The following is a 17,912-nucleotide window of genomic DNA, read 5'->3' as shown; positions in this document are numbered from 1 at the left end:
TGTTTACTCACAGCGACTTCCTCCACATACAGCCAAAGTGAATGCCTGGTTTTATCTGATGTATGTGTGGGGGAGTGGAGGGGTGGGGAGTGGGGGGTGAGTGCGGTGGTGTAAGCCCTGGACACGGGGAGAGAGAGAGAGAGAGAGAGAAACTCCCTTTCAAAGTAGAAACGAATAAAATTGACTTTAAAGTCCACCTGAACAGGCACGGACAGGAGCTCGGTCAGGTGTGTGTTTTGTGTGTGTGTTTGGTGAGGGCGGGGGAGATCAAATCTGCTGCCCTAAGGAATCCTTGATCCCTACCTCTGCTGATCAGGCGATAGATAACATTGCAGGTTTTTTTTGAAGCATTTGGTTTTGCAAATATTTGGGGCCAAATGCTCTTCCCTTTTAAGAGGTTCATTGGGAGAGGTGGTGAGTGGGGGTGGGGGTGGGGGTTCAAGAGAACAAGGCTTTGGATGTGTGAATGATTTTGGTGCCTAAATTCCCGCCCACAGACAAACACACACACACACACACACACACTACACACTGAGCAATAATACTTCCCAGCACTCAAGAGTCACAACTGTGGGACTGTGTCACGCATGAGATTTCTGCAGGTTAGCTGGCTTCATTTCCTTTCAATTAACAAGCCTGTCTGTCCGTATGTCTGTTGGGAAGATGACTGAGACAGATAAAGCGGGTGATGGTCGAGGAGACGGGGACACGTGTACAGAGATGGGGGAATTCTGTGAACATACCAGAATGCTATATGCTCTGTAATTTTTCTTGGGCGCTGGTTGGGTGTAGAACAACTGATAAACAACAACATCTTACTGCGTTGTTATCCTGTGTGTCACTTGTTCCAGCTTGTGTGTCATCCCGCAAGCAAGCGAGAGGACCTGGGTTCGATTCCCAGGCAGGGCAAAACCTTAGGCAAGTTTCCTTACTCCACACGCCTCTATTTACCTAGCAGTTAATCGGAACCCGGTTGTTAGTCGATTGGCGGATCGCTTTTCCGGGGGTAATAATAACCCTTTCAAAAAAAACATTTTTGATAAAATAATAATTTGGCTGTTTGTGGGGACGCTGCTGTGCGCAATGGGCTGCTGCGTTTCGCCCACAAAATACACAGTCAATTCACTTTACGGTATATTCTGCGAAGCGCTTTGAGACGTGATAAGGAGTGATATCAAATGCCAGGATTATTTATTATTCTGAAGTGGTAGAAGAGGAGGATACGCTTCTGATTTCCGCTTGGGAACCGCACAACTGTACACATATATATACTCAGCCGCAATCTCAGCGATTCACTCAGACACTAAGGCAAAATTGGTGCCAGCTTTCCCTCTCTCTTTCTCTCGCTCTTTCTTTCCACTGTGTTTAATCTGAGTCATGGTTGAACTCCAACCTTATCGTTATTTAAAAGCTCTTTTGTTTGCGCATTCTTTCCCCTCCTCTCCTCTCCCTTCCTTAAACCGTACAGCAAGCCAGTTGGTGTGGTTTCCCAACCCACACCCACCCACCCTCCTCCCTCCCTCCCCTCGCTCCCTCTATGTGTCTCCTCTCAACCGCGCCAGGGTTAGTGCCTTTCCCGCGAAACAGGCACTGGAGCTGGACTGAGCGGCGGGCAGATCGGCGGGGAAATAGAGGAGGGAATGGGGTGTGTTTGGGAGAGAGGGAGAGGGGGAGAGAAAAAATCCCCCCCCCCCCCCCACCCTCTCTCTCTCTCTCTCTCTCTCTAGCCAACAGATGCTTTTAACCATTGGCAACAGAGAGAGAGAGAGAGAGTTCCAGTACCAGGGAGAGGGCAAAGTCCAGATACCAACAAAAAAACAGCCTCAAAACTTTTTTTAAAGCAATGAAAAGGATTAACATTTTATTGTAAATCAATTGTGTGTATGTGTGTGTGTGTGTGTGTTTTTCTCCCCACTTTAGATTAAACACCAGAATATTTTGAGAGAGGGAGAACGTGGAGTGGGGGGGAGGAGGAGTGGGGGGAGGGGGAGGGGGGGGGAGAGAAACAAAAAATTAAAGTTTTATTTAACTTTGTTCACGACTTTTGATCAACTTTATAGGGGGGATTTTTTTTTAAGGGCAAACGTTTTATAAAGGGAGAGGGGATAACTCCTCCACCCCCCACACCCCCCCCTCCACCCCACCCCTCCCAAAAGAGGAGTTTTTTATATAACGTTGTTCACAATTTTTGATCCCCTTCATTTTGGAGGAAATTGTTTTTAAGAAGGGCAAACTTTTTTTTGAATAGGGGATTAAAAATAGAAAACTCCCCCCACCACACACCCCCCCCCCAAAAAAAAAACAAACCCCAAGTGTTATAGAACTTTGTTCACAACGTTTTTGTTTGCTGGTGGGGTGTGGGGGGGGGGGGGTATTTTAGGGAGAAAACACTTTTAAGAAGGACAAACTTTTTACAGGGGATTAAAAAGAAACCTCACTCCCCACCTCCCAGGGGAAAAAAATAATTTTCTCAGAAGGGGGGGGGGGGGGGGACTTTGGAGACAACTTTTTTTTATATGAATGGGGGGAGAGGGGGTGGAGGAGCATAATTTTGATCAGTATCTGTCTGTCTGAGTGTGAATGAATGAATGAATGAGTGAGTGAGTGTGTGTGTGTGTGTTGGAGGAGGAGTGGGGGGGGTTAGGGGTGGGGGGGGTTAGGGGTGGGGGGAGGAGGGGGTTGGTTTGCATTAGGATTGATCTGCAGTCTCTGATCGATTGCAACTAATCGATCCCTCCCTCCCCCCTCCCCCCAAACACACTCACACACACTCACTCACTCATTCATTCATTCACTCACTCACTCACTCACCCCCCCTCTCTGTGCGCATGCGCCACTGGGGCTACATCCAGTGCCGGGAAATTTAAAAACCGTTTGTGTTGGATTCAAAAATTCAAACAGCAAAGAGAGAGAGAGAGAGAGAGACACATCCACCCACACACCCACACACCCACACACACACCCACACACACACCCAACCACCCCAGAGCCACAGCAACACAGGTAACAAGCACCCCCTCAGCTTCCTCTCTGTCTGTGTGTCTGTCTCTGTGTCTGTCTCTGTGTCTGTGTGTCTGTCTCTCTGTGTCTGTGTCTCTCTCTGTGTGTGTGTGTGTGTGTCTGTGTGTGTGTGTCTGTGTCTGTGTGTCTGTGTGTGTGTGTGTCTCTGTGTGTGTGTGTGTGTGTGTGTGTCTGTGTGTGTGTGTCTGTGTGTGTGTGAAGTCTCGCAGCAAAACCCACCCACCGGTTGCATTCGATTTTGCCAAACACACATTTCAGGCTCTACCGAAACAAATCAAACCGATATTTCTCTGAGCAATATCGAGCAGATTTAGGTTCAGATCCAGATCAGGACAAGCAGACACCCGAAGCCAGTCAGGTACTGCACACACACACACACACCAAAAAAAAAGGGAGTTAAGTTGTCTTTTCCTTCTCTTTTGTTTTGCTTTAATCTGGGTTATAAATATACTTTGTTGTTGTTGGTTACGTGTAGAAGAACTCATGTGCGTTGCAATTGGGAGGAGAGAGAGAGAGAGAGAGAGACAAGGAGAGGAAATAGCTCCTCATCAGATTATTGTTGTTATTTATTATCAATGCTTTCTGAGGGAGGGGAGGTATTAATAATAATAATAATACTAATAGTACCTGGTGAGGAGGAGAGAGGACTTGTTGCTGGTTAAGGGAACACATGCTTTATTATTTATTATTACCATTGCTTGGTGTTTCTCGTTCTTTGTTGCTGTGAGAAGGTGCATTGAGTAACTTTGTAAGTGGGTGTAAGTTTGTGTGTAACAGGCACTTATGTGCCTCTCTCTCCCTCTCTATTCCTGAAATGTTGGAGAGCTACAGTCCTGGTCACCACAGAATGGGGAGGGGAGAATACCATATCATTTCTCTGTGTGTGCAACCCCTCCTCCCTCTTTATTATTTCTTTAAAGGAGATGATAGAAAACGAGATCAGATCTGAAATGTCTGGGATTTTAAGGACAGAGCACAGTTCTCAACACCCAGCACAGGAATACAGGTAAGAAGTGAACCCCCCCCCACCCCACCCCCACCCTCCCCTCTCTCCCTCTCTCTCTCTCTCACACACACATTCACTTTATTGTCTTTCACTGTAATAATTTAATATATAGATAGAAATGATGCATTACTTATTTTTAAACAGAAAAAAAATCGAAGCCCAAACCCACAGGATAACTTGTTGTGTGTTCCTCCCCCCCCCCCCACCCCCATTGCAACTTTTTTCCCCCCTAAAAGTTAAACAGTGTTTTTTTTGGGGGGGGTTGGAGGTGGTGTGAAAGGGGAAAGTTTCAGATTATTTAATTAAAAGTTTGATTTGATGGCTCTTATGTGGAAAACATAAGTTTCAACTCATTCAACCGCCCCCCCCCCCCACCACCCCCAGTTCAGATAGGCAGGGAGAGAGGGGGGGGGGGGGTAAGGGGGGAGAGGGGGGGAGAGAGAGGAGGAGGGAGATAGAGAGGTAGAACTGTGACCCTCTGATAGTAGATTTATGTGGCTGGGTTAAACTTGACCTAAATGTGAGTTCCGTGGGTTATCCTGATGTCCTTTTTATTTTCCTGTTATGTGTGTGTGAGAGAGTCTGTGTGGCTACCACAGTGAGTGGCTACTAGACTGGGCTGCGTGGCTATCACAGTGAGTGGCTACTAGACTGGGCTGCGTGGCTATCACAGTGAGTGGCTACTAGACTGGGCTGCGTGGCTATCACAGTGAGTGGCTACTAGACTGGGCTGCGTGGCTATCACAGTGAGTGGCTACTAGACTGGGCTGCGTGGCTATCACAGTGAGTGGCTACTAGACTGGGCTGCGTGGCTATCACAGTGAGTGGCTACTAGACTGGGCTGCGTGGCTATCACAGTGAGTGGCTACTAGACTGGGCTGCGTGGCTATCACAGTGAGTGGCTACTAGACTGGGCTGCGTGGCTACCACAGTGAGTGGCTACTAGACTGGGCTGCGTGGCTATCACAGTGAGTGGCTACTAGACTGGGCTGTGTGGCTATCACAGTGAGTGGCTACTAGACTGGGCTGCGTGGCAAGTGCAGTGAGTGACTGTGTGAACAGTGAGATAAGAACGTGGAACCAGTAGCTGAACTCATTCATACTGATTTTCTGTGGGGTTCATACAAGTGTCACGTAAAATAAACGCGATGGAGTGGTGATGATGGTGGGGAGGGGGGTGCGGGGGGGTAGAGGAATTTAACAGTAGTGGGAGGAGGGAGGAGGGAGCCTCACAGACATGATATAAGAAAAGCCAACAACGATTTAAAGTGACAATACACTTCCTTCCCCTCAATGGAGGGATCCATCGAAATACACAGCTTGTTTTTTTTNAAGTATCCTTTCTGGTCAAAACATCCACGAAATAGTTAGTTAATGTTTAACCCCTCAATAATAACAATAATAATAATAATAATAATAACAGTAATAATCCTTGCATTTGATACAGCGCTTCATCACGTCGTTAAGACGCCTCAAAGCGCTTCACGTAATAGTCCGTAAAGTGACTTGACTGCATATTTTGTGGGCGAAACCCGGCAGCCAATGGCGCACAGCGGCGTCCCCACAAACAGCCGTGGATTGAGGGACCACATTATTTTTCTTTGCACACTGGCTATTCAAAAAATGTAAAGTAAACAACAACACACGACATTTACACGGAGCCTTTCGCGTCGGGAGGACGTGCCCAGGCCCTGGACAGTCAGGGCTTTGGACCCGAGCTGGGGGTTGGGATCAGGAGGTGGGGGGGGGGGGGGGAGAGGGCAGGGAGTTTGGGTGGTAGGAGGGTGACCGAAGGCACGGTTCAAAGAGGAAGGTCTTAAGACGTGCTTTGAAGGAGCAGGCGAGGGAGGGTGGGGGGCGAGGCGAAGGGACTGTGGGATGGATTTCCAAAGGGTGGGGGCAGAGAGGCTGAAAGCCCGACTGAAGATGGTGGGACGGGCGATGGGAAGTGGAGCAGGAAGTGGCCCTCTGAGCAGAGGGAGGGGACAGACTGACGTGGAGTTAGCAGGTCATAGACTGTGTCACTGTGACTGTGTGTATTTCGGGAGCGAACCCAGACAGGGTGGGATTTCTGCCCCAAATCATCCCCCGCCGTTATTGATTACGGCTCGGAAATTCACGGCGGGCGCCGGAGTTCCGGTCCGCGACGCTGCGGAGTTAAGAGACGACAAGGAATTGTTTAGTGACACTGCGCCACGTGGTCACATCACCCCCTCGCTCTGAACGCACCCAAATCGCCCAACTTCAGAGGAGCCACAGCTCGGTCACTCTCCCTCAGCCGTGTTACTGAGAAGCACTTTATAACGACAACAACTACTTGCATTTGCACAGCGCCCTTCACACGAGGCAGTGTCTTGGCGCGTTTAACAACGATGGAGCCTGAGGGGGGCAGGGAGGGAGGAATGCGCACGGTCGAAGAGGAAGGTCTAAAAGTGGGCAAGGTAAGGGCATGGCGGAGGGGCCGGGGGAGAGTTCCAAAGCTACTTTTTTGGGGGGCACAATTGGGGTGGGGATGAGATCGTAGGGGATAGGTGTGAGGACACGGGGAAAGTGGGAGAGAGGGTGCAGTTTGCGGGACACTTTATTCAGGGAAGCAAGTGCCCCTTTATACGGTGATAGAAGAAGCCTAAGGTTCATTTCTCCCTGTCGTGTTCAGTAACGAACCCGTTTTTTTCCCCTCCCCGCTGGAATAGTGTACGGAGATTAAAAGGCGACGTTCCCGCCAGAGCTCGCCAGAGAGCGATCAAGAGATTTTGGTCCGTGAAAGAACATGCGCAGCCCGAAGGGGTTAGTGCTAGCCTGCGTTCACCCCTGCGATTGTATTAGCACAGAAGCAATGTCCATCAGGATCGCTTTAAAAGAAAACGGTTACAAAGAATGACTTTGATCCCTTTCTTGTGCACTTTATTTTGGGGGACTGGGATGGTAGGAACTACTGAGACCAGCAGTTCTGGGAAGGAACTGGATTCAAATGCTCATTGAAGTATCCCCCAAGGACCCTGTGAAGTGTAGTGGTCAGAGCACTCACCTCGCAAGCAAGAGGACCGGGGTTCGATTCCCAGCCGGGTTCAGGGTGAAACCTTCGGCAAGTTTCCTTACTCCACACGCTCCCTCTGTTTACCAGCAGTAAGTAGGAACCCGGTTGTTAGTCGATTGGGGGATCGCTTTTCCAGGGGCAATAATTCCTTCAAAATTTAAAAAATAATAATTTGGTCACTCAATCCACGGCTGTTTGCGGGGACGCTGCTGTGCGCGATTGGCTGCCGCGTTTCGCCAGCAAAATACACAGTCACTACACTTTACAGTCTATCCCGTGAAGCGCTTTGAGTCGTCATTATTATTATTATTCAAATTCTCGACGAGGGGGCCCGAACCTGCAACCTTCTGACTCAGTGGCGAGAGGGCAACCGACTGAGCCAATAAGAATATATTTGGACATGAGTGGAGCTGTCGGATTGTATCACCTGCACTTGTTTACAGGCTGTCACGTTGCTGGCTGGAGTTTGCAGACAGATCTGGGGGTGGGGGGGGGGTCCAGGGTCATTCAGGAGAAACAGTCTCCAATTAGTCAAGTGTTTTGGTGGGAAGATAGCGGAAGGAGACAAAACAGTGTCTGGGAAGTGCTCAGAATTTGGTCAATTGTTTAATCGGACAACACGGGGCAAAGGAAAGGAACGAGACTGGAATTCGCACAGGCCAGGGACACACTGACACACTAGTAAGTTGTCTAAACGACGCGCCCTTGAACTCTGAAACATTTCTAGCTGCCCAGAGAGAATAAGACGTCAAAAGCGCCTCACTGGATATTTTACTGTAAAGTGTAGTGCCCGTGTATTTTGGGGGCAAAATGATGGATGCTTTGAAGTAATAATAATAATAATAATAATAATCCTTGCATTTGTGATGTAGCAACTTATCACGTATTTGAGATGCCTCAAAGCGCTTTACAGAGTATATTGATTGACTAACAAGCGGGTTCCTACTCGCTGCTCGGTAAACAAAGGCGTGTGAAGTAAGGAAACCCGCCTAAGGTTTTGCCCAGGAATTGAACCCAGGTCCTCATGCTCATTCCTCTTTGTTTTGAGCTCATTTTTAACCGTGAGAAACTGCAAAACTGTGAAGATCGTCTTATTGTATTTTACATCACAAGAGAGGTTTGGGTGAAGAAACCTGGGACTTTGTTGGGATTTCGAGCTCACTGTCTAGGCTGATACTCCGATACAATGCTGGGGGGGGAATTAGACTTCAAACTCCCCCCCGTCTGCACCCCTTGTTCAGATGGATGCTGAAGATCCCAAAAAGAGAAAAAAAGTTTCTCTCTCCGGTGTCCCGGCCAACAATCCCCGGATAAAAATTAGTCATCCACTTCATGGCTATTTGTGGGACATTGCTGTGTGCAAATTGGCTGTTGTGTTCACCTACAAATACACAGTCACTACACTTCATGGCGAAAGCTCCAAAGCACTTGAAGGTGTGATAAGGAGCTATATCAATTGCAAGGATTATCCTAATTATATTATAACACCCAACCTCGCATCAAGCATTTTCTTAATCAGTCCCTCATTGAGGGTGGCCTCAACTACTCTCCCGGGTAAGAAAGTGACTAGACAGAGGTAGTTAAAGTGGTAGGTGTTAGCATAACCTGTGTAAAGACAGTGAGGTGAGGATGTGTGAATGCGGAGGGTGAATGATTTGGTCTTTCAGTTCTTGAGTTTCCTTCCTTTACAATTTCCTTCTGACGGGACTTTAAACGAGCTCCCGCCCGCCTGTTCAGGTGGATGTTAAAGGCGTAATTGATTACCCTCTGGGTAAAGAAAAACTTCCTGGTGTCAGCCCCGAAATTGCCCTTTACTACTCTAAACTTATGTCCTCTTGTTTTACGCTTGTTACATCCTAAAGTATAGATCTGTGTTTATCAATCGTGAGGATTAATATTATCTCCTTACAGCGCTGGTTGGGATTTTATGATATAAAGGGACTACACCCTACTCTAGAAGATATAAGCTAATTACTACTTCCTAATTATCTGAAATCGATGCCCTTCAGTTACTGACTCACCGACCAGTGAAAATAACTTCTCCCCCTTTGACTCTATCATACCCCCTCCCCGTCATTCTAAAGACCAAATTAATTTCACGATGAGGAAACGGGAAGTATGTCACCCCGACCTGTCCTCCGACACAATCTACGTTCGAGCGGACTTCCTGCGGGTCGCTGTGACGCGCTTCCTGTTAGCGGAGTGCGCCCTTACTGCTCGGGCTCCGGATTAAGGAATCCCGTTAAGACAGCACTGTGTGTGAGACCCCAGCCTGGCTGGTCCGAGCCAATACAAACGAGATGGTTCGGAGATTCGCTTCCTAAAGGGAATGCCTCCCAAGAGGCGGAAAAAAAGGGGGGGGGGGGGGGAAGACAGAGAGGCGGGAGGGAGCTGAACAGTTATTTCACCTCCTTAAAGTTTGCATAAACTTGCTTGGGAGGGTGGGGACCGATTGTACTGATGGGGTGTGTGTGTGTGTGTGTTTATGTATATTTGTGAATGTGAGTACGCGTGTGTGTGGTGTGTGTTCATGTATTTGGTTGTGTGTGTGTGTATCACACAATTGGCTGCCGTGTTTCGCCCACGAAACACACAGTCACTCCACTTCACAGTGTAACCCGTGAAGCGCTTTGAGATGCCTCGACATCGTGATAAGGTGCTGTGTCAAATGCAAAGATTATTATTATCGTCACCTTTGACCCATCCAACCGGACCCGGGGGTGGGGGGGGGTGGGGGGCGAGGTGGGGGGGGATTTAGAGCACATTAAGTTTCAATTGTACAGCAGGTTTGTCAGGGTCTGGTGGGTGGGGGGGGTTGTGTGTGTGTGTGTGTGTGGGAGGGGGTTGGTGACAGATGGCATTTGATGTCTGTTGGGTGCCGGCTGTTACTTGGTTTGAGGATTAACGCAAAGTTTGAAGCCGGAGAGAGGAGAGGAGGAGAAGAGAGACGGAGGGAGGGAGGGAGCGGGTAGGGATGGGGGGGATGGAACGAGGGGTTGTGGGGAGTGGACAGTTAAAGAGGCTGTGAGAGAGAGAGCGAGAGAGAGCGAGAGAGAGGGAGAACAGTGCCGCGTGCCACTAGAGTAACCGTTTGCACAGACAATGGACTATCAGCTTTCAATGCACGGGCCAACTGCTCTTGTCCGCCACCCCCCCACCCCTCCTCCTCCTCCGCCCTCCCCCCCCCCCCCCCAACCACCCGCAGACTTCAAATTACTCTCTTTCTCTTGTTTTCGTACAATTTTGGCCAATTGTAACTGCGGACATGTGTCACCTGATGCCTTCCTTGTCTCTCCGCTCGGCCAACGCAAACTAACTGACTCCTTCCCCCGTCCCCCTGGCAACTCCCCACTCCCCCCCCCCACCCCCGGCTTTTATTGTTCTTTTAAGTGGGCGTCTGCATTATTAATCACTGGGATTCTGTAACTACCGGCTGCCCCTTTGAATATTTCAAACTGCTGTTTTTTTATTGGCCTTTTTTTTGTGTATAAGGAGGCAGCGCCTGTGCGTTCGTGTGTGTATGTGTGCGTCTGTGTCCGTGCGCGTATCTGTGTGCGTGCGCGTGTATCTGTGTGTGGGTGTGCGTATATTTTCTGCGTGTATCTGTGTGTGTGCGTGTGTGTGTATATATCTGTGTGTGCATATATTTGTGTGTATATCTGTGCGTGCAGCCCTGTGTATGTGTATCAGGGCGCTTAGCTCTTGTGGGTATTTATGTGTGCGCGGGTTTAGCAGTCTCTCTGTGTACGTGTCTATCCCTGTCTTTATCATTCACACAAAAGGGGTTTAATCCCGCTCTTGACACAGCCCGCTAAATATTCTGCAATAATATAAAATTATTGCATTGGTGACTTGGATCTGTCAAAGCTCCAGGGCTGATGGTCCAGGCTTCATTATACTGTCTCTCTCTCTCTCCTTCTCTTTCCCTTCCCCTCTTCTCTCTCTCTCTCTCTCTCTCTCCTTTTTCCTTCTGTGGGTACCAGTTCCATGGGTGCCAATCACCTTTGTGTGCCGAGCCCAAGTGCCCTGTATTAATGTGAATATCAGCAGTGAGTAATGAAGACAAGTTTTCAACCATGGGAGTGTGTGTGTGTGTGTGTGGGGAAGGAGCACAGACCAGAGAAGGGAGTTCTTCTTTCTCTCTCCTCTCTCTGCCCTCCCTCACCTGACACACATACACACACTCACATTCCAGCAGAAATCTCAAGATTGGAAAATCCTGTCTGATTTCGTCACCGCAGCTCAGTGAGGCTCAGGCCAGTGAGGCTGAGTTCAGTTGTGCAGAGAGCCCCAGTGTAGGGTGGACACTGAGTGAGTTGAAGTGGGATTCAGAAGGTTGTGGGTTCAAGTCCCCCTACATCAGGACCTTGAGCTCACAGTCCAGGCTGACACTACAGCGCAGCACTGGGAGTGCATTGTATTGTCAGAGGGCACCGTCCTTCAGATGAGCTCCCAGTCTGCGCCCTGTTCAGATGGACCTTAAAGATCCCTTGGCACTACTTGAGAAGAGAAGGGAGTTTCTCTTGCTGCTGTCCTGGCCGACAATCCCACCGCATCAGATCAGCATTCACCTCAAGGCCATTTGTGGGACACTACTATGTGCAAATTACACGGTCAAACCACTTTTCAGTGTACTCCGTGAAGCGTTTTGAGACGTCTCATTGACGTGATAAGCAGCTGTAGCAAATGCAAACATTATCATTAGTCACTCCACTTCATGTTAAATCCTGTGAATCACTTTTGGACATCCTCCTAATGTGAAAGGTGCTGTACCAAATACAAAGATTATTATCTATATCCTATCACCGTAAAGCACTCCAAAATGTTAATCTATGTGAGGGTAACTGTCTGTCATCTCTTGTTCTCCACCCACTTCTCTCTTAAAATCGATTGGACTAACAACCGGGTTCCTACGCACTGCTGGGTAAACAGAGGCGGGTGGAGTAAGGAAACTTGCCTAAGGTTTCTCCCTGCCTGGAAAATCGAACGCGGGTCCTCTCGCTTGCGAAGCAAATGCGCTAACCGCTACGCTTTACGGGTCACGAGTGCCGAGCAGTGCGGGAAGGTGGCAAAGAGGAGCGGTGGCAATGTGGGTTTAACACTCACAAAGGATCGGGGGAACGCTCATCTGCCCTGAAAGCTACCAGTCCTTTCAGCTTCGCTGATCCTCGTCCATAACTGCCCATCGATCCTCATGTGTGCCGAACTGCGGACTGCATTTTAATGCAGTTGAAGTGAAAATTGATAGCTCCCAGGGGAACGAGGGAGGAATAAACAGGCTTCTGTTGGGGTTGCAGACAAAAAGTTTTGCACCTTTGAATAAACGTCACCTTTCTCTGTCTCCAGGCCCGGCCTGGTCAGCCCTGACCCCACCCAGCTGAGCGAGGATGACCTCCCGAGTGATCTCCAGTCGCTGTCCTGGCTGACCTCTGTGGACGTGCCTCGCTTGCAACAGATGGCCACCGGCCGCATGAACTTTAACCTGGGATCGCAAAACGCCACACTCACCGCTCAAACAGGTGACGGCCAAAGGGCGCAGCGGAACATTCCGGAATGGAGTCCGACACAGATGTTCTCCTCCAGCTTCGATTAGCTTAGTGGGCCTCACTTCGGCGAACCGAGCTGAGTCAGCCCGACACCAGCCTGGCTCAGAGGGTAGCGCTCTCGCCTCCGAGTAGGTTGGTTGCGGGTTCAAGCCCCGCAAGCCTTCTGACTCGGAGGTGAGAGGTCCACCCACTGAGCCGAGCTGACCCACAATGGGGGCGGGGGGGGCGAGGGGGGAACAGCGCAAGGTACACATTGTCAAAGGGGGAGGTGGGAGAAAGAAACCAGTAAAACAGACGAGAGAAAATTTCAACTCTAACGTTGAGTTTTGTCTCGATAGCAAAAGTTTGACTGTCGGCGGTTCTGACCTGCCTCTCCTGCTGCTCGGTCGTTGCGGCCGCTGTTTAACGGCTTCTCCTTTGTGTCCGCAGGGCTGGTGCTGAACATGTCTAACATGTCTCCGGCCGCCGTGCAGGGAGCCATGATCCACGTCCAGGCGTCCATGCAGCACGGCCTCCTGGGAATGAACAGCGTGGCACAGAATGTAAGCCGTCGTTACAGGGCTTGGACTGTGAAGTGGGATGGACTGTTTCTCTCTCTTGGTATCCCAGCACTGCATTGGGAGCGTCAGCCCAGACTATACGTTTCCAAGTCCCGACGTGGGATTTGAACCCACAATCCCCCGACGCCGAGAAACACAAAACGGGGCCGAGGCGCAGGGGTTGTGGCTGGAAGCTTGCTTATTTACCAGACTCCTTTCTCTCTTCTCATTCCAACCAGATTTCCCAGTACTCGGTGACGGGGCAGCACCACACTGGGTTTCAGACACAACCATCCCTCTACCAAGCTCACTCTCAACAGCTGTACAGCCTACCTCCATCCAGCCAGCAGGTAACACACCCAGCACATCTGGAGCGCTCGACTAAACCTTCAGAGATTCCATGTGGGCAATTAGATAAATTTACTTGGGCGTAATAGGCACTTGGGCTCATGTCAGAAACCAATGGGCCATGGAGTCCTGTAGCATATTGGTTAGGCCTACAATATGCGTTGAGTAGAGTGTGTAGCTATTATAGGAGATGTCTTTTATTGCATTCGTGAAAGACTGTCACTGAGTTGATGTGTGTAACCGTGTGTATGGCGTGATGTAGTTAGAACATCTCACATAGACCTACGAAGAAGGATTTGATTCTATCTCTAACTCTCTACATCTCCTCCCTCTACAGTGTTCTCCTGGCAACATCTACAGCCCGTCCTACAGCACTCAGTCTCAGTACTCCCAGCCCCGGCTCGCTCCTCACAGCACCCAGGACCTCCAGCCCAAGACCTACCCTAAACCCATCTACTCCTACAGGTCGGTGAGACTTGGATTTGAATGTGAATTTTCACCAAATCAAAGAGAACTGTTAAAAAAAAAACCTGATCCCTTTAGTTCAACGAAACTCGTTTGGCTGTCAAAGGCTGGGCCAGGGATTCTTCCCACTCGACTCCTGCTCTGACTTGCTCTCATCTCTACCCACCGCCTTCGCTCGGCTGGCTCAGGTCTCCTGCAGGTCCCTCGTCCCCTCCGCTCCACCATCGACCACCGTGCTTTCAGCCACAACCCCCTGACCCTCGGAACTCAATGCCTCCAAAAAATTTGGTCACTCAAATATTCTGTGAAGCGCTTTGAGATTTCTCAACGACGTGATAAGGCGCTATATCATATGCAAGGATTATTAACGTTAGTGCCTTGTGATTGACAGCTGTCTGATCGCCATGGCTCTAAAGAACAGTAAGACCGGGAGCCTTCCCGTCAGTGAGATCTACAGCTTCATGAAGGAACATTTCCCCTACTTTAAGGTAAGAGATCACTGCACACGTCCCTTTATGAGTGCTTAAAGCACTTAATGCTCCAGATTAAATTGGTCATTCACTTCATGGCCGTTCGCCACGACGTTGCTATACACAACTTAGCTGCCACAAAACACACGGTAACAACAACAACTTGCACTTCTACAGCACCCTCCACCCAGGGTAGCATCTCACTGCACTTTACAATGTATACTTTATAGTGGAGTCCTGTAGCGTAGTAGTTACAGCACTCACCTTGCAAGCGAGAGGAACCCGTGTTCGGTTCCTGGCCAATAGGTAGGATCCCGGTTGTTAATCGATTGCCGGGTCACTTTCCAGGAATAAAAATCCCTTAAAAAAATAATAATAATGATTTGGTCATTCAATCCATGACCAGTTGTGGGACGCTGCTGTGTGCAATTGACTGCCGTGATTCGTTCACAGCAGTTACAGTCAATTCACCTTACAGCTAATCTGCTCACAGCAATGTTCCACAAAAAGCCACAAGGCGGACGACCAATTTGTATCTGGGGGACTGTCAGCCGGGTCACTGGGACAGAGAAACACCCTTCCCTTTTCAGCTAGCTCTGCGGGATCTTTAGTGTCCACCTGAACAGATGTGAGACCCATCAGAGACATACATCTCAGACCAATTCCTCCTCACCTCCTGCAGAGAACACTGCAGCTTTGGTTCAACATCTCACAGCACGTCTGTAATGATTCCCAATCCAGGTAAGTAACTCTTTATACTCTACATGCTTACTTAACTCACATAGTTATGCAATACCCTAACCATCAAAACCACTACCCTTTGGTTCCCTTCCTGCTGCCGTATCATTGGCGTTTAATTCCTTAATTTCTTAATTGCCATTTAACTCCTTAAAGCAATGTCCTACAATGATTACAGCCGAGGGTGGAACTCCACGCAGGCCCACAACATTTACCACTTGCCACCGGACAAAGGAAACATACCTTAGTTGAGTTCTCCCTGTGCTAAGTGCTGTTGCCTCTGTTTCAGACGGCCCCGGATGGCTGGAAGAACTCGGTTCGGCACAACCTGTCCCTCAACAAGTGCTTCGAGAAGGTGGAGAACAAGCTGAGCGGCTCCTCCCGCAAGGGCTGCCTCTGGGCCCTCAACCCGGCCAAGATCGAGAAGATGGAGGAGGAGATGCAGAAGTGGAAGCGCAAGGACCTGCCCGCCATTCGGAGGAGCATGGCCAACCCAGGTACTGAGCAGAGAGAGAGAGAGATAGCACTGATAGTCAACAGTGTCTGTCTGTAGCGCCCAATGTCAGTCTCGAACAACAACAAGTTACATTTGTATAGCTCCTTTCACGTCGGGAGGACGTCCCAAGGCACTAATAGTTTCCAACACCCAGTGCAAGTTTCCTTACTCCACACGCCTCCGTTTACCTCGCAGTAAGTAGGAACCCGGTTCGGGGGGGGGGTAATAATCCCTGAAAATAATAATAATATGGTTGCTCAATCCATGACTGTTTGTGGGACACTGCTGTGTGCAATTGGCTGCTGGATCCGTCCACACCATCAAGAGTGAGATTGGTAGATTTTTGGTAGGTCAGGGTATCAAGGGATATGGGGAGAAAGGGGGTAATTGGAATTGAAAGGATTAGTTGAGGCACAGATCAGCCATGATCCAATTAAACGGCGGAACAGGCTCGGAGGGCTGAATGGCCTACTACTGTTCCTATGTTTCGCCCACAAGGTACAGTCAATCCACTCTACAAAGACGTCTTAACAATTTGACAAGGCGCTATATCAAATGCAAGTATAATTATATTCTATCGTCTTGTTTTCAAGCCTGATGTGTTTACTTTTCTCTCCGTGCAGATGAACTGGACAAACTGATCTCCGACCGACCGGAAAACTGCCGCAGGGCGCCCAAGCGTTCCGAGCGGTTGGGGCAGACTGGGGGACAAGTGAGGGGCACGCAGGGGGGTCTGTCGGGATCCCACCTCCCTCACCAGGCAGTGGCTACGCTCTCCCTGCACTCCTTGCCCCTGCACCATCACCACCATCACCTCCAGCAGCAGAGAGAGTCTCGCGTGTCCCCTGGTTCCCCAGCGCCAGCCCAGACACCCCCACTCCACACCGTGCCGGACATCACCTGCAGCCCCCTATCCCAGCATGGAGCCAGCGGCCCCCACTCCGAGCTCTTCTGCCTGACCACAGACACCAGCACTGACGTAGACACCCTCGACCCCACCATCATGGACTTTGCCTTGCACGGTGAGTGAGATAACACACACACACAGGGTTGATAAGTGCATGGTAATAACACTAATCCTTATAATAATTATAATGATAATAATAATTCTTGTAACATATAATGCAGCACCGTGGTTAGCGAGCTCACCTCGCAAGCGAGAGGACCCGGGTTCGATTCCCGGTCGGGTCAGTGCGAAACCTTAAGCAAGTTTCCTTACTCCACACACACGCCTCTGTTTACCAGCAGTGAGTAGGAACCCGGTTGTTGGTCGATTGGCGGATCACTTTCCGGGGGTAATAATCCCTCCAAAATAATAACTTGGTCACTCAATCCACCACCGTTTGTGGGACCCAGTTGTGCGCAATAGGCTCAGAAAACACACAGTCACTCCGCTTTACGGTATATCCTGTGAAGCGCTTTGAGACGTCTCAACGACCTGAAAATGCGCCTGTATGTATCAAATGCGATTATTATTATAATAGTTATTAATACAATATCTTTGCAATTCCAATAGTCGAACCACTTTGTATCTCCATTAACAGGAAACCTCTGGGAAGAGATAAAAGATGAGAGCTTCAACCTGGAAACGTTGGGCGCCTTCAGCACGTCGCCTCTCCACCTCTCGGAGTCCCCGCTGGGCACCGTGGGCCTTACCCCCATCTCGAGCAGCAGTGAGCACTGCTTCCCCGATCTGCAGGTGACCGGTCTCTACACGACCTACGCCAGTCTGGAGAATGTACCCGCCCAGTACCTTAACACCAAGGGCAACAAGCCTATCGCTTTGCAATAGATAGACTCTCCAACCACAACCAAGGCAGGGACTTCCCGAAAAGGCAATGCTGTGGACTTCAAAGATGCACTTAAACATCGCCGCTCCCCCCCAAAAAAAAAATTCCAACATAGACGTTCCCGTTTCCAGTGTCCTGTCAACTCCAACATGGGGCATGTCACACGCCTGTGTTTTTCAAAGGGTTTGGATGTTTTGTTGCTTCTAAACGTCCTCAGCTTTTCCGCTACATGACTTGTTAAGTTTCTTTTTTTTTTTGGGGGGGGGTGGGGGGCAGGGGGAATGAAAAGAAGCAATAACTGAAGGAGAACGAACCTTATTGGAAATGAGACGAGGGCGTAAAGACAAGACAGGAGCTGGGATCTGTGTCTGGACTCTTCGAAATGGAAACAAACCTCAACCATTTTAGTTTGTTGGGGAAAAAAAATCATGGAAGGTTTGAAAAATAAGCTATAAA

The 17,912-nt window shown here is 49.4% G+C and overlaps 2 protein-coding genes across 2 annotated transcripts in view; one reads left to right on the top strand and one right to left on the bottom strand.

The window, feature by feature from the left end:
* The window catches only part of myo1ha (myosin IHa), a 41,174-nt gene extending 28,137 nt beyond the window's left edge, over positions 1-13,037 (bottom strand). Inside the window, 1 exon segment of the mRNA XM_042337454.1 lies at positions 12,977-13,037. The gene's annotated coding sequence lies outside the window, so the exon portion shown is untranslated.
* Positions 551-17,912, top strand: foxn4 (forkhead box N4). Its single transcript, NM_001292643.1, is given in 10 exon segments — positions 551-602; positions 3,942-4,027; positions 12,411-12,583; positions 13,040-13,152; positions 13,389-13,499; positions 13,835-13,962; positions 14,354-14,450; positions 15,460-15,667; positions 16,290-16,688; positions 17,211-17,912. Coding segments are annotated over 9 exon segments (1,560 nt in total). The 5' UTR covers positions 551-602; positions 3,942-3,944; the 3' UTR covers positions 17,459-17,912.

The sequence above is a fragment of the Callorhinchus milii genome, unplaced genomic scaffold (assembly GCF_018977255.1).
Source record: "Callorhinchus milii isolate IMCB2004 unplaced genomic scaffold, IMCB_Cmil_1.0 Scaffold8, whole genome shotgun sequence".
NCBI lineage: Eukaryota > Metazoa > Chordata > Chondrichthyes > Chimaeriformes > Callorhinchidae > Callorhinchus > Callorhinchus milii.
The sequence above is the reverse complement of the archived record's forward strand: the minus strand, read 5'-3'. Positions and strand labels throughout refer to the sequence as shown.